General features: G+C 40.3%; 2 protein-coding genes across 5 annotated transcripts; both read left to right on the top strand.

Annotated features, from left to right (window-relative positions):
- The first annotated feature begins 7 nt into the window (after positions 1 to 7).
- dnajc22 (DnaJ (Hsp40) homolog, subfamily C, member 22) lies at positions 8 to 3191 on the top strand. The gene is made up of 5 exons (XM_023152877.3): positions 8 to 148; positions 1240 to 1362; positions 1827 to 2433; positions 2554 to 2846; positions 2933 to 3191. The coding sequence occupies exons 3-5, from the start codon at positions 1884 to 1886 to the stop codon at positions 3107 to 3109; spliced, it is 1020 nt and encodes a 339-aa protein (XP_023008645.1). The 5' UTR covers positions 8 to 148; positions 1240 to 1362; positions 1827 to 1883; the 3' UTR covers positions 3110 to 3191.
- Positions 3192 to 3314: 123 nt separating this feature from the next.
- On the top strand, positions 3315 to 10556 carry ikzf4 (IKAROS family zinc finger 4). Of its 4 annotated transcripts, none has more exons than XM_004558771.5 (8): positions 3315 to 3887; positions 5394 to 5448; positions 5547 to 5654; positions 5768 to 6058; positions 6187 to 6354; positions 7207 to 7359; positions 7498 to 7629; positions 7880 to 10556. In XM_004558771.5, the coding sequence occupies exons 2-8, from the start codon at positions 5409 to 5411 to the stop codon at positions 8698 to 8700; spliced, it is 1713 nt and encodes a 570-aa protein (XP_004558828.1). In that variant the 5' UTR covers positions 3315 to 3887; positions 5394 to 5408; the 3' UTR covers positions 8701 to 10556. The 4 variants fall into 4 exon arrangements, with proteins under 4 accessions (XP_004558828.1, XP_004558827.1, XP_004558829.1 ...); XM_004558770.5 differs by having other exon boundaries at positions 3315 to 3857; positions 7880 to 10555; XM_004558772.3 differs by lacking the exon at positions 3315 to 3887 and adding an exon at positions 3969 to 4506.
- Positions 10557 to 16563: the final 6007 nt, after the last annotated feature.

The following is a 16563-nucleotide window of genomic DNA, read 5'->3' as shown; positions in this document are numbered from 1 at the left end:
TTTAAAGAGCTAACCTGCTGCTGCAAGGCTGCTCAGCTCCGACGAAAGCCCAGCAAAGGAGGGGTCGCAGGGGGCGGGGCCACGGGAGCTGATTGTTTTGGCAGTCCAGCGATTTGAAATATTAATGTGGACCCAGCCTACTTTCCAGGTATGCGTGTGGTCCACACCCACTGACTGAACAGGTAGCTACACTTGGCTAAAACTAATTTAGAGAGATGCTGGTCGCATTAACTTACCCTCACTGATATAAATGGGGTGCACAGAACGTACAAAAATTAAAAAATTAAATGAGAATCATCTCCTCTCCTCTCCTAGACACCTTTAACGAAACGGAATATGACCTTAATGAAAACTAGGTTTATTTCAGATGCACATGGTTGTTTTAGATTGGTGTGCCTAATATATTATCAAACATTTTCTGACTATTGGGGTATTAATATCAGGGTCAATTGGGGTTTTTCTTGGCTCATAAGTGGTCACTGGGGTTCTGCACACATAAATACCCCTGGTCAGTATATAGTTAAGGTAAGGAGCCTTTGTTAGGTTACATCACTGAAGTATGTGTATTTTGTTTTTTATATTTTTGGCCATTTTCCAAAACAAAATGTTTTTATTCTTGAGGAAATTGAACATCAAGCAAGTTGTTCCCCTATTATAGTTCTGGTGATAATTCTTTGATGGAAGGCTAAACAATACCATCATAGGCAAAAGTTTAATAAGTTTTAAACCTTTATTTCTGTCTGGACTAAATTATTATTATTAACAAATATATTCCCGCACACAAGGATACTACTTATATCACATACAGTTAGCCTCATAATCAGGCATAATGCTAAGTATTACTGATGTATTAATAATATTTATCTCATATTTTAGCTTATATGATAATGAATATCACTTTATAAAATAAAAGTGCTTTGCTTTGATTTAAAAAAATACGATATAACTTGAGTTTTATACTTTAAGCTTGTATTATACACCTTTAAGTAAAATTGTACAGAAAAAGTGAAGTTGTTTTAGGCTTCACTGGGGAGCAGGATTATACTCTTATCCTATGCTGAAGTTTAGCATACAGGCCTAAGGCTATGTCCTTATTTTCCTTACAAAATAAACTTAAGCCCTCTTTGAAGCATTGTCAACAGTGTCCTTTTTTCTTCATAAATGTCGCTTTTAGCCTTTTTACTTGTCTTATCAGTTTAAATGATTACAGGCTCGTGTTGATGTGCTTTGTGCACTCAGGCCGCTGCGCAATCCCATTGTCATGATCCAAAGTCCAACTATTGCAACAACATGCAGCAACTTCAACTACGGAAAGCACTGGAAAAGGATTTCTCTGGATAAGGATTTGAAATTATGGGCTCAGTAAGTAACAAACTCTTTTTTAAAATACAATTTGGATGTATAAGAACAGCAAATATCTTTGATTGATCAGAAAAGATAGTTGCACTCTTTGTCAAAAATGGTATGTTTTGGATCACATAATGAGTTGAGTAAAACTAACAATACACAGCATGAGCTAAGATAAATCCCCCTTATATAATATATTATTTAACCAGGGAAGTGGATGGCAGAGATTAAAAATCTGAGTGTCCTGGCAAAGACCAACAGACAGATCACAGAGGAGGGTGTAACACAGTATAGTTATGAAACTAAATAAATAAATAAAATGTTAGCAGGCGATGTAAGCGCATGGGATTAAAGATCAAAGCCAATAAATTATAAGCTGAACATTTCCATTTTAATTATTTGATTAAAGTATAATATAATTATAAAACACTGATGGAGGTTTGGAGGTATAACTAACACTTTTTGTTACTCTATTGCAGGTATGTATCAAGGATGACTAATATTCACCTGTACAGGAGGTAATCTTCTGAGGCCTCATGGTAAAAAGTATAATTGTTGCCTACACCCTGTGGGCAGTAGGTGGGCCTTTGGGCCTTCACCATTTGTACTTAGGTAGAGACACCCATGCTCTGCTATGGATGCTAACACTAGGAGGATTTGGATTTGGGTGGGTCAGGGAATTTATACGCATCCCTGCTTATGTTAGTGAGGCCAATCAAGAAGGAAATAAAGAGAGAAAAAGGCCTCCCACTTCAATCCCTCCTCCTGTGAGTCCTGTCAGATTTGCAGGACAGGTGTGTGTTGGAGTCTACTTTGGCACTGTGGCCATGATAGGACTGAACTCCCTCAGTTTCTTCTACTTGATTGTGTTGCCTTTATGTGTGGGTGCAGGGGTGCATCTGGTGTCCAATGTTGGCCAGCAGACATCCGATCTCCAAAAGACTTTGACTTCTTGTCTCGCAACCTCCCTGCTATTCTATGGCAGCACATTATCTCCTCTTCCTATAAGCTTGGCTGCCAGTGTCACTGCTGCAAAGCACCGCACGTTCAAACCTCCACGGACACCTGGGAGCAAACAGAAATTAGGTGGGCTGGTTTCACCAATCTGAGATGATTGGATGATTTTACTATGCACGTCGATAATAATCATTCTGATTCAGTTTTAAGTGGCTTCCTGAAGTTAAATATTTTTTGTTCCAACCTCAGGTCCACGGCTTTATAGGATCGGTCTAGGTTGGCTGGCCTTCTCTGCCCCGCTGGCTTACTGTATTTTCCACAACACCACAGCCACCCTGTACTATCTGTCTGACTCTATAGCAGCACTGCTGGATATTTTATGGTTCCTGCCTTGGCTCAGAAGTGTGTTGGAGTACCTTCTTTTAATGCCATATCGGATATTGTGTGTGCTTACTGGAGGAGGGTACTATGAAGATGCCTGGAGGAAGGTGCTAGAAATACTGCTCAAAGAATACACTGAGAGAGAGAAAGAGGCACTGAAGGTAAGAAATGCATGCTGTAAATAGGTCTACATTTTCTGCTTGCCATTTAGCCCGTTTCATCTGGATTTATTGTATTTATGTTGCAGATATTGTCTCTGGGAGCAGAGGCCTCTCTTGAGGAGATATCCCGAAGTTATAGGGAGCTGGCCAAGAAGTGGCATCCGGACCACAACCCCAGCAAGGATGCTGAGGAAATATTTGTGAAGCTCCAGGAGGCTTATGAGGTCCTTCTACGTTGGCACAGGCCCAATCGATTCAATTAGTTGCCTTTTATCCATTGGGGGCTTGCTTGCGTTGTCATTATTTTTTTATTGTTCATGAAAAAATAAATCAAGGGCACGCACAGACACTTGTACTTTGTGGTTTATAACACTTATCGACTGTGTGTTTCACAGCTGTCCAGTCCATTATTCAATTCTGGACCATGCAGCAGTTTGCTGCCACCTCCTGGGGCTAAAGATGAAGTGTAATTGTAAACCACCTCATGATAACAATTTTCACCTGCTTTTATTTTAATATCTGCTTGCTTTCTGTAAGACGCGTGTACATGTAGTGTTTATACAGGCGCACTGTATATTTACATATGCCATTTTTTGTTTTTTATTAAACATTTGAGGGTCACTCAGCGTATTGCATCAAGTATTTCACAAAATATATTCATGCGCAGCAGCAATTTGCGGTGCAGAGTCCGACATGATCTAAAAGCACACATTTCACCCTCATTATGACCACAACTCCGCAAAGAAGACACGCATCGATGAATTCGGCAATCACCGACTCAGGAGCTCTGTTGTACAATTATTTGGTCTGTATCCCAGCATGGGCCCGGAAGTTGTTTGGGATTCCGATTCCCAGGTAAAAAAAAAAAAAGAAAGAAAGAAAAAAAAAAGAAAAAAATCCCGGAGATGCTGTCGCCGCCTGGGAAAACAAACAGCTATTCAGACAATTAAAGGAAAACACCGATCGGTCGCCAGGTAAGGAAGAGGCTCGTGGACTCCGCTGCGGCTCTTGGTAAGACCATCCGTCGGTGTTAATTTGGAGGTACGGCATGTTTTTTAGTAGTTGGTAGGGTGAATGCCATTTGTCGTGTGGTCGGGTGCCATAGCAACGGCTCATGAGAAACATTGTATAGCCCAGGCCAGTTTTGACGTGCTCAGTGTTGGATGACAGCCGCGTTCATGCGGAGGATGTGGACAATCGCAACTCTTGCAACAAATTGCCGTTGTGTCTCGTTGTTGTCTCGACCGTCCGCGAGCCGATTGTTGTCAGAACTAAGCAAATCCAGCGAGCAGCTAAAACAAGTAGCTACCCTGCGTGTGGAGAGCCATGGCAGTTATTTGTAAATGCAGGAATATCTTTTATTGCACATAGTCGCTCGGGTTGGGGCAGCAAGGTTTGTCAAGCAAGGGGCGGCAATGGTGCGCGTCCCTTATTTTTTTCTATTATTCTTTTTCTTTTATTTCTTTTTTGTTTTTTTTAATCGCCGTGCCCTGGTGTGACTGGCGCGTCTCCCGGCTGCATCAGCGCCTGTTGCTCCCCATGCGCGGCCAATGACAGGATATTAATTTTTTTTCCCTGTGATGTGTTGTCTCCGCCCCCCTCCCTCCACGATCACTCCAAAGTCTCCTCTGTCCACTGCTGTCATCCATTTGAGCAAAAGGTGCAGCCTTGAACGTCTTGTGCTTTTGCTTATCTCGTCTTTGAAATTGTGTTCATCGTTACAGCATCGCCTATTCTGGTCAATGACAGTGAGCACAGGCTACTGTATGTCTGAAGACGCTGTAACTCAGCAACGCCTGTGTAGTCTGGTCTTGGTGTAGTCTGCATACCTCACTTTATTTGCTGTGTAACAATCGTTTTATGGAGGCCTGGCATAGATTCAGCCTACTGCATCATCATCATCATCATCATCATCATCATCATCATCATCATCATCATCATAATAATAAAAACAATAAGTGCAAATTGACAAACTTGATCCATCAATAAAAAATAATATTGTAACTATGTTGTATCTCATACATAATGTAATGTAATACAGCATAATGCAGTATAACTTCAACATTGTAATGTAATCTAATATACATACAGTGCACTGTTAGTATCAAATCAGGCACATAGTCTTGTTGTGGTTGCACACTGGAATGCCTCATAGTTAAAGCCTCGGCAGCTATCCTCTCTACTTCTGCGAGCTTTAACTCCTCCTTCAGCTCTCTTGGCCATAAATGTGGAGCCTCTCATAGTCATTTGCTTGGCGGAGAAGAATCGAAAGGATACAGACATCGTAGGGGAGACCTGAAGTTTACTATAATACTTTGTCATTTTTTTAAGTGAACTTATTAGAGAAAGCATACATTTATTTATTTATTTTTGAACCATATTCTTGAAGCAACAGGCTGTTGTGTAAAAATACATTTTATATAATTATCCAAGGTGTGATACAGAATTTTTACAGGAGTGCAATTTCAGTCTGTTTGATTCAGAAAGTATAACTATGAATGGCAAACCATAGTATTTACAGTCTGCCTTTAAACTGTATTTCTGTAGGCATCTGGTGAGAGAATGAATGCTGATGACTGCAATGGACGCTCATACACACAAGGTAATTGTAGATATAAAGGAAAAACTACTGTACGCTGGTGTGTGCTGTCTACAGACTTTCATGTTTACTTTAATAACGTGGGCATATTTGTATTTCAGGTAATGGAGGAGAATCATCAACAGAACAGGATTTTTATGGCGGGCTGCAGGGCCCTTCTGCGAGATCTCCAAACAGTCAGCAGTCCTCACCACACCGCTCCCTTAGTGGTTAGTTATCATTCCTTTGTTACATTGCAGCCATACGGTTGTATAGAATACCTTTTTCATGTTACATAAGTAAGTAAATATATATCTCTTCCTCTCCTTCTCTCTTTACAAAGCAAACTCCATCAAGGTTGAGTTGTGCAGTGATGGCGCTCCACAGCCAGAGAAGAAAGAGGCTGTGAGGATCGACGGCGGGAATAATGACCAGGGAGACCCCATGGAAGAAGCCAGTGCAGAGTTCGCTGGGGCTGGAAGAGACCTAGCAAGCATATACAGTGAGATGGCCAGTCCAAATTCGGCTTCACCAGGACCTATCAGGTTGCCCAATGGGAAGCTCCAGTGTGAGGTGTGCGGGATGATCTGCATTGGACCTAACGTGCTGATGGTGCACAAGCGTAGCCACACAGGTAAGAAAAAAAAGAAGGACCCCCCCCCAGCAAGGCAGTTTTTAAATAAATGAAAGACAAGTATCAGTTGAGTGCAATGCCCAGTGGGATTTGCATCTCACATCCTCTTTCCATCCATGTGTTCACAGGGGAGCGACCATTCCAGTGTAACCAGTGTGGAGCTTCCTTCACCCAGAAGGGAAACCTGTTGCGCCACATTAAATTGCATTCAGGAGAGAAGCCTTTCAAATGTCCCGTTTGCAATTACGCTTGCCGTCGGAGAGATGCACTGGCTGGACATCTGCGCACACATGCAGGTAAATGAGTGACCTCCCAAACAGCAAAATTATTCTTCTTTAACACTTGAGCCAGATTGTCAAGTGCTACACTCACATCACATATGGACAGTTTGGAATCTACATACATAATCTGGCCAGACAACTCTGGTGGATAGCATGGAGAACAGCCAGAATCAGCTGAGAGCTCTGGGCTTTTATAGCCATACAACAGCACCTAACACATCATATACAGTCCATGGAGAGATTTTTTCACAAATGTACTTGTTTAGTTATTGTTGCTGCAAAGTAATACGATTCCATAGCGTGAACACGTGCAATGTGTGACACAGAGGTAAGCAGTAAAAGTGGAGCTCTATTAGAAAGGTCCATTTCCCCCTTCTTTCTATCTCAGAGGAAATAGGTCTTTATGAGAGTTTTCTGTAAAACACATGACAGAATATGACATTTAACAGTATCAAAACAGGAAATCCTGCTGGTGCTCTTGAACAGATATTCACAGGTGTTCAAATACAGTCTTGTTACAGTAGGTCTTGGTCGCTCTCCTCAGGTCTCAAAAGGTTCATTTTCAAAGAAAAGATGATTACAAACTGGATTTCAGTGAATTGACGTCAGTCTTTCCGACAGCTTACTAGGGTGGAACCTTGCGGTAAAGGTTTAGGCGTTTTTTTCTGTCAAGTAACATAGGTCAGTTTCAGGAATTGCTAGTCAGGGGGGAAATCCAAACCTTTTTTTCATTCAAAAAAATTCCCCCAACTATAAATAAATAAACAACAATTAGTCCTATATTTATTCAACAAGTTCCACCAGCTATGGCAACTTATTAGCTATTCTAGATGAAATCAATATAATGTTTTTTTCTTTGAATTACAGTTCCTTCTCCGACGGTGGGAAAACCTTTCAAGTGCAGCTACTGTAGCCGCAGCTACAAGCAACAAAGCACACTGGAGGAACATCTGGAGCGCTGCCATACTTATCAAAAGAGTCTGGACCAAAAGGCGGTTGTCAACACACAGACAGCAAAGGGTAATACATGGCATATAACATAAAACTCACTATTGTTACATAAAACTAACTCATTTCTGACTTCATGCATATTGTAAATGCTAGCTTACACATAATTTGGCAATAGATTAATGTTTGACTGATGTTTTCTGTTCGTAGGTGAAGAGTCAGTAAATATGGGGACAGCTATTAAACCTGAACTCCAGCCAACCAATGACAAAATCCAGTTTGTGGATCGACTGGCTATAAGCATCACGAAACGTAAGAGGTCAACGCCACAGAAGTTTTTGGGTGAGTTTTTTTTGAGTGAAGTAGAAGTAGAAATATATTAGTAAGCCTATTCTTATTCTGTTTGATATCTTTGTTATGTTATACAGTACAAGTGACATATATTTTTAGCTTCATAAGAGCTAAGCAGTTTTACATCCTTGTGCCAAATGGAGACACTGGGATTCAGTTGTGCCAAGACAGCTGGTCAAATATCTTTTTTTTAACAATTTGGGGCACGCTTTGCTTCAACCGATATTTCTTCTTTTCATAGGCGAAAAGCACATGCACCTTGACCCACTCGAAGCACCTTACGAATTGTCGTCTGGCTCTGAAAAAGAGGGAGACCTCATGACTTCACAGTCTGTTGGCAACTCAACTGTGCTGGCCGGTTCACAGCTACACTGTGCCAGGGTTAAAGGTGAGAACCACGAGTCGCCTGCTCTGTCTCAGCTCCATCCCACCTTCCTGTCTGAGCTCCGCACAGTCATGGGTTCCATCGGCAGCAACGTGACCCCTCATGGCCCTCGGGCCCATGGCGGAGGTGGGCTGGCACCAATGTCTCTTGGCCTGGCTGTGCGGGAGGCAGGTGAAGGCCGCGATGACCAGCCAACAGCACACAGCCACACCACCTCACCCAACGGCTGCCCCGACTCCACAGACACAGAGAGCACAGCAGAAGAGCAGAGCACAAGGGCTGCTGCCCCGACAAGTACCTCCAACAACCACCACCTCCACTACCAAACCTCAGCACTGCCCCGCAGCCATCCCACTTCCAGCCCCAGCCAGGCCAAAGACTTGGACCCAGAGTGGGAGAGAGCGTGTCCTGTGCCCCCCACCATAGTAAAGAGGAGCCCTGGCTCGCCCATTTCTTCCAGGGACACTGTGCAGGTGTTAGACCGGGATGGCAGGCAGGTGCGCTCCTTCCACTGTCGGCATTGCCGCATCCTCTTTCTGGACCATGTCATGTTTACCATCCACATGGGCTGCCACGGCTTCCGCCAGCCATTCGAATGCAACATCTGTGGCCACCGCAGCCAGGACCGCTACGAGTTCTCATCACACATCAGCCGTGGAGAGCACCAGGTGGGCTGAGGAGAGGGGACGCTGGCAGGATGAGGAGAGGTGACTGCTGCTCTATAAAGTTGTTGGCTCACGTTTGTTCTGCACCAGATCAGTTGCTTTAAATCCTGTGTGATTTTATTGTAAGAGAATTTATTGTACCAAGGCAGACGCGAGTGAAGAAACTTAGTACTGCACCAGTCAAAGTTTAGCAGAGACAAATTACGATTGATTGCACTCCCATATCAAATCATACTGCAAAACCCCTGGTTTTGCTTTAAAAGTGCCTTCTTTGGGGATTTCCTCTTAAGTGAAAAAAAAAATTAGGGGGGTCTGGTGCTCAAAAATCTTGACTAGCCATCTTTTCCTAAGTGATTATGAGTAGTTAGCACTTTTAGGAGATGCGGTTAAGAAAAACATGGCATGTACATTTTAAGAAATATATTGCTTAGCGTGCACTAAGAGCTTCATTTTTGTTGCTGCGGAGGGTATTTTGTGAATTGTGTCAGGTACGCTTAATATGCACTGAGAGCTTTGTGCCTCTATGTTCAGGAGGAGCTTTGGTCACAGACAAAGCACAGAAAGGGATTGCCTTAACTCCTACAGTGGTGCGCTGCTGTAGGAATACATATTGTTTACAGCATGGTTTTAACAGTTTGTGGAGTCAACTCAAAGGAAAATCGAAGAGGAAATGAACTCAAAAATGGCAGTTCAGGGCTGAATTATAGCTAAAAAGTAGTTGGCTTTGGATTTTAAAGTGAGCCTTAGAAGACTGGTGCAGATCAGACCATGAGCCATGCAGTGTACATTAAGAGCCCGACTGAGATAGCCCAGGGTGCTATACCTATACAGGATTGCACTTTTAGGTTCCCTGCTTATATATGAACATCTTTGCTGAAGCACTTGATGGCTTTTACAATTTTTTTTCTTGATTGTTCGACTGCACTGATGAATCGCATATTACTCACAACAACTGGTCCTCTAATTTGCAACGCCAGTATATTTCTAACGAAGCCGGCCTTCTACAGAGTCCTACAGCGGTCTGCACTCAAGTTTGCTGCATTGTGTGACTGATAATTAAATATCAGTTCAACTAAAACCATCCTTTTGTGGTTTCGCACTCAGCGGTTAAAGCTGAGATTTTAGACAGTTTCCATAATATAAGTGAGTTAATAAATTATTTAAAAAATAATTAACAATGAATCACTTTGGATATGTTCAGTTGTCACTTGTGGTTATCTATTTAGTGTTGTTTGTTTCAGCCTTGGTGTATTTAATCAGCTATATTCCAAAACTTATCCAGCATATTCCTCAAGTCCATGAAATGTTACCTCCTGCTTCTTTATAGCACCCAAATACCTTATTGCTACAGTATGGTGAGTTATCTGACAATGTTAATATTGGGAACATGAATGAGACCAAACTCAGTATTCTTGTTATTGTGGGTTTGCTGCTTCATAGTTTTAACTTGATTTCCTTTAATAGCAAGCAAAATGTACTTGAAACTGTTTGAGAAAAAAAGTAAATCTAAAAATGCACTTGGTTTGATAAGTAGAGAAACGTGTGTGTGCGTGTGAATGGAATATAGCATGTGTGCTTGTCATTTTCTGCTTTTATCTAAATTGTGAATTATTTTTGAAATGTGAAGTAATTTCAAGAAGTGAAAGTGAGGCATGGGTTTTTGTCTCCTTGTGTGGACTCAATGTTATACAATATTTTGTGAATGATGTAACATGACAAAACACTTTACCTCAAAGTTCAAGATGTACAACTGCCTCATTATTTTAAAAAAAAAAAGTCATGTTGCTTTCAAAGATGTTCTTGCAGTTACAAATGCGCGCCCCTCGATATTCTAAAAAACTTTTTACTGTCAATAAAGTTACATTTATTGTAAATGGGATTTTTACATTCTTTTTTCCTCTCAAGAATATCTTCTTTTAATCTTGAACAATAATGTTACAATACAGATTTGAACTACAAAATGACAAAGATACACGTTATCCTTTCTAGTGGCGAGTTTAATATTTTATCTATTACAGCCGTGTTCTTTTGGATACAAATCAAATTCAGACTATATTAGACATATACAATACATTTAGCGAATATGTACAGTGTAGTTTTAATACAATTTAACTTGACACGATTTACATATGTTTGTATTAACCAGTTTAAATGTTAATCTGAGGCGTGTATTCACCATTTGAGTGAATCGCAATCCGCTGGTGAAATGTTGCTTTCCAGAATTGTTTGATGCAATTAGATTGTAATGTGAATTCTTTAATTCATTATTTCTAATGGGTGTTTGTGTGGGAGGCTAATTTAACTAATTTAACTACGTCAATGTCGTTTTGCAAAACTTCTGAGCTTTATCTAAATGCCTTCATTCTTCAAAGACATTCCAATGTCTGAGTTTGGATGTTGTAGATCTTAAATATTTCCAATCGCTTAACAGATCCAGAGGTTAAATATGGTGTCTGCTCTACCTGGGCTGAAAACTAGATGCCCTATAATGGGCTATGTTGTGACAGCGAGTTTGGGTTGTTTAAACGCATTTCTCACATCGCACTAAATTTTATCATATGCTTCAAAATAAATAAATTAAAAGCCAGCTTTTGAAGTGTTTCGTGGTGTCACATTTGAGCAAAAGCTAGCAGACTAGAACTGAGCAGCTGAAGTATGCAACACAAAACAAAAAACATTTTTATCAGTGACTGACAGGATATGGCTTTATAGATTTATCCAAGGATGCGCGCAATAATTATTTCTATAACGCTCATAGACAGCCACAGAGTGTTTTTCAGAGAAATAATCCAATAAAAAGAAGACGATGGGAGATGAAAGAAAAAACAAAGAACATGGAACAAATAAAAAAACTGCTCTAATTTAAAGCAAAAAAAAAGAAAAAAGATATGCATTATGAATAAAAGAGGATTTACGACAAATACGGGAATGAAAAGGCAGAAATGTAATATGCATTAAGCAGAACTGGTACAAACGGGTTACAAGTACATTGTACTCGAGTAAACAGACACGTCTTAAGCTGACTTTTAAAAAAAGTCTCATTTTTGGTGAACGTCGTTGCTCTGCAGGTCAGGTGTCGTAGCCTCAGACGACTATTCAGACACACTGATCAAGAGAAACTGTAGAGTTATTCATTTAACAATTATACTGAAATATGTGTCATACCTGCCTTTTTGTATTTTAATATACACAACAAGTTTCCATTTTAAATTTTAGGCATTTTTAGACGTATTAGCCTAATGGTAATATTTTATTGGTCTACTATTGGCAGGGAATCTGATCATTTAGCTTGACTGAATGACTGATGAAAATGACAGAATATACAATATGACATCTTGCAAGAAGCCACAAGCTCTGATGAAGAGTGTTAACATTCAAAATTTGGGAAAAAGGACAAATCAGTCTGTTCGGATTGTAAAGCACCATCAATTTTAATCAGCATCAAACACGAGCATCACTTAAAATTGTTTAACCCAGGTGTTACAAAAACATGTGGATAGAAAGAACAATAATTTATGTATATAATTATAATTGTAATGTTTTATTAGTTTAGCAGCACAGGAGGTGCATTATATTGTACATTACAGAGAAGATTAACCCTCAAACACGTGTTTTTAATATTACTACATGACACAAAAAGTTGAATATTTTAGATTTAAAATCCAATACATGGCACTTTTTTCAGTTTTTTTTCTGCCTTCATAGAGTAAGCAGTGTAGTTTTTGTTTAAAGCACACCTGCAGCAGGTTTAAGTAGGGATAACCTTAAACATTACTGCTCTCTCCTCATGTGACCTTTGCGCCCATATCACAGCTCTTTGCTTTTCCTGTTTCAGGTTAGTTTTAACCTTTTCTGTCCTTTGCAGAAGGAAAATCTCTTTTGGCTGCTTGCACATACAAATTCCATGTAACTGAAACAGTATTTTTACTTAAATAAAAGCCAAACTCGACACTATAACTATACAAATAATAACATGACACAAACAATCAGTATGTGTGTCAAAAAATGTTTAAATGCAAAGGATTAAATAATCCCTTAGTTAATGTTTTGTATCGATGTTTTTCTGTAAACTAATGTTAAAAGTAATAAACAAGATTTGAACTTATTGTTGGTAAGTTATCTTTTAACTTAAATAGATTATGCTCTGATGTGTACTGATTAAGTTATATGAGTTAATATAAGTTATTATTTTATATAAAAACTGCAACGCTCTCTATATACTGAGGGATATTGCTATAAAAGCAGAACAACAAAAAAAGGCAAATGTCATTGCACCCATAAACTCTCTGATGAAGGCAGTTGTTATGTTGAAGAAGAGTGCAGAGTGTCATTATTGACAGGTGGAGTTCTTGTCACTTTAACCCTTGACTGCATGTGCCGTTCAAAACCACTTCTTAGTTCTCCTCTCATTAGTTTTGTAATCTTCAGCTTTTAAATGGAAAAGATAAATACTACATCATCATGTCCACTAACCAAGCGCAGTATTTTGAATGCTTTAAAAATGGTTTTGATTTCATCAAAAATGCTTCCGTGCATCAGTGCACAAGCTCTTTATGGAAAATTACCTGAAAAACATCATATATCTGTGGTGTGCAGTACAATTCTGAGAAAACAGTCTGCTTACAATACTTGAGCGAGTACTCTGCCTTATAGTGAATTTACAAAGAAATGCCACCTGTCTTCAACAGGAAGTTTTCAGTCAGCACTGTCATTTGATTCTCTATTATGGTTATTTATCACGTTTTTACCCACCTTACACACTTCCAGTAAATCACTACAGCTGTCTATTGCATTTAGGGTTGCCAACTCCCTGAAAAATAAATAAGGGACACCTCGTGGCCAGGGCCGGGCAACCCAGTTGTCTTCACCCTTCCCAGTGTGGTAGCTCTTTTTTTGTGTGTGTGAAATTATTTTTTAACCATTTGACTTGAATTTGATTTAAGCAGATGCATATTCTTTGTGATATGACCATATGGGAAACAAATGATCATTTAGCCATTTATTTTTAGCTCAAAATGACAACATTAACACAGTAAAACAGGTCTCTTTCTTAAACAGAAGCCTGTCATGCTTAACTTTTGAGAATATAAGTAAATCTTTCTTTAAAAGAACTCTGTCCTGCTTAACTTAAAATTATATAAATTAATAGAAAGCAATAGAACGAAAAATATTCTTGTAACAGTGCACATATAGTGCATTTAGTACAATTGGCTTCAGTTGAGGTATTATTTCAGCTTTTCTGATGCTAATCAGCTGCTCCTGTTTGTAAACCCGCTTGTTCCCATGATTACGCATCATAACTCATCATCATTATTCATCTATGTATTACTTTTATGTATTATTCATCTATTTGTTGTAATCATCCATCCTTGCAGTTGTTTATTACACAAAATAAATGATATTATCACACTTCTGGCCACATAGCGCTGATATTCACCGCACATGCCCATATTAACCTTAACCAGAGGGTTTAAACAACAAACCAGTGTTTACATACCATATCTGCTTCTGCCGTGGCCTGGTGGACAAAAAATTGGTTAAGGGTTCCCCGAGCTTTCACGCCCCTCATGTTCTTCATGTGCCCACCACTAGAAGCATGCCTATGGAAAAAGTGCGCCGGCACACAGTGCAGTGCGCTTTATAGGTGTTATCGTGCACTTTTCCAGCCAGGTGTTTTCCTTTTCCCAGTCCTCCCTGTACTTTTGCAGCCTTTTTTCTTTTCTTTCTCTGAGGGGAACAAACATTGCTGCTCTAACGCTGGGCTCACACTGTGCGATTTTTGGCCCATTTTGAGCCGATTTTTGAGTCGTGCGACCGATTTGGTGATCGGCCCGATTTTGGCCTTCATCGTGCATCGTGTAGTATACGTGGGGTAACGAGAAGTGATTAACACCTCACGACCAGCTCCCGATCATCAATCGCTCGTGAGGGTGTCACCACAGCCACTCACACTGCTCATGCGCAAACACGTAAACATCGGTGAAAAAGACGGCGCAGCACGGCTGTGCAGCGTGTGATCTGGACACAAGCGATGGAGGCACTTGTAGAACTTTGGAAAGCTCATCCGAGCCTTTTCGATGTGGCATCACAAAATTATCACGACCACAACAACCGTGAAAATAGTTGGATTTACACTGCTGCTCAATCACAGCTGCCTGATCATGTTTTTCATTAGCAATTTAGCAAAGTTGATGGTGGTGTGTCTGTGTGAGTGAAAGACAGAGAGAGCGAGCGACAGATTTTCTGTTATAACCTTCATGTTATGTTGGCACAGTGTGAGCACTCAGGTCGCATCAGAGCATCGGGCCGTATAGTGTGAGACCCTGCATCGTGACCTGCAAACTTCTAACCCCTGCGAGTCAATCGTGCAGTTTGAGCAAGAGCTGAATAACGTGACTGAAAAAAATCGCAGTGTCTGCCCAGCTTTAGGTGTACTGTCATCCGAGACGTGCACCGCAGTGTCGGCGTTTGTTTCCCTGTTGGCCATGCTTGTTGTTGTGGTCATCTGTTGTCTTCCGGTATTTTCTCCGCAAGCGACCTTTCCTCGACCAATGAGATAATCTGAATTATCATACTCGAATTGTCATAAGTGTGCTGTCAGCTCATTGGTCACAAAGCAGGAGAGGGGCTGGGAATTATGTTTTCAAACAAAGCGTTAATTCCATTAACATTTATAGACTACTTTTGATTCTCACTGTATTACGGGACAAAGTGCGTCCCTTATTAGCTCAATACGGGACGTGTACTTTTGTTTCTAAATACGGGACGATTCCGTTTTTTAAGGGACGGTTGGCAACCCTAATTGCATTATTTATATAATATATATAATTCAGACACATAATTAATCTGTGTTAACATTACAATGACTAATTAATTAATATAAATGCGAATATTAATTAGTCTAACCTTTATTTTTGTTACTTTTATTGTTATTGTTTGACAGTGCAGCTGAATATGAATTATTATCTAGCTAAACATCTCTGCTTTATACAACTGAGCTGATCTCAGAGTGAGTTCGTTTTGGAGATACCTTGCAGACAGTTTGTGTTAACTATCTGCAAAAAACGTGATCTACTTGGGACATTTTGTGTTTTAAAGCTGCTTCCAGGAAGGTTACTAGCTTACCTTAGCATAGCCGGCTGGTGCAGACTGTAGCAGCTCTCCAAGGAGAAGGAGCTTCGGGCAATTCAGGTTTAAATTAACAACCCCTCTTTTAATAGATATGAATGGTTTACAGCTAAATAAGTCATCCTACTGATTTATTTACGTTTTCACTTTGTCTGTTTTAGCCTGCTCTTTTCACAGTCATCAAGACATTTTGGATACTGTTCTGTTAGCTAATAGCTAACTTCATTGTGGTTAAGTTGGTTAGCACTATAGAGACAGTCCTGTCTCCTTCTGAATGTCTGTAAGATGAAGGAGATGGTGGTTGGCTCTCTGGAGGAAAAAATGTGAATAAGCCCATTAAAAACGTGGCTGATGAGGTGGAAACAGTGGACAGCTACAGGTATTTGGGAGTTCACTGAATGACAACGTGGACTGGAGGACCAGCCATGATGCTGTGTACAAGAAGAGGATGACCAGACTCTATTTTCTGTGGAGGCTCAATGCGTGAAACAAGATACTGGAGATCTTCCACCAGTCTGTGGTAGTGAGTGTTTCACTGCTGTCTGCTGTGGGTGCAGCATCAGTGCCAGAGATGCCAGCAGATGAAAAAACTAATCAACAAGACTGGAATCATAACTGACCAGAATCTGGGGGTGTTTGAGTCAGCGAGAGACAGGAGGTCACTGAACAAACTGCTCTCCATCACACCACACCCACTCCATTCCACATTACTGAGGCAGCAGCTTACTCTCTCTCAGATTTATGTTT

Source organism: Maylandia zebra, linkage group LG20, assembly GCF_041146795.1.
Source record: "Maylandia zebra isolate NMK-2024a linkage group LG20, Mzebra_GT3a, whole genome shotgun sequence".
NCBI classification, from domain to species: Eukaryota; Metazoa; Chordata; class Actinopteri; order Cichliformes; family Cichlidae; genus Maylandia; species Maylandia zebra.
This window is presented reverse-complemented; position numbering and strand designations above follow the sequence as displayed.

Coding starts and splice junctions, on each gene's coding strand:
- dnajc22 (XM_023152877.3), top strand. CDS start 1,884: ATGGTAAAAAGTATAATTGTTGCCTACACCCTGTGGGCAGTAGGTGGG. Junction 2,434..2,553: donor TGGGAGCAAACAGAAATTAG/GTGGGCTGGTTT, acceptor TTCCAACCTCAG/GTCCACGGCTTTATAGGATC. Junction 2,847..2,932: donor GAGAGAAAGAGGCACTGAAG/GTAAGAAATGCA, acceptor TTTATGTTGCAG/ATATTGTCTCTGGGAGCAGA.
- ikzf4 (XM_004558771.5), top strand. CDS start 5,409: ATGAATGCTGATGACTGCAATGGACGCTCATACACACAAG. Junction 5,449..5,546: donor TGGACGCTCATACACACAAG/GTAATTGTAGAT, acceptor TTTGTATTTCAG/GTAATGGAGGAGAATCATCA. Junction 6,355..7,206: donor ACATCTGCGCACACATGCAG/GTAAATGAGTGA, acceptor TTTGAATTACAG/TTCCTTCTCCGACGGTGGGA.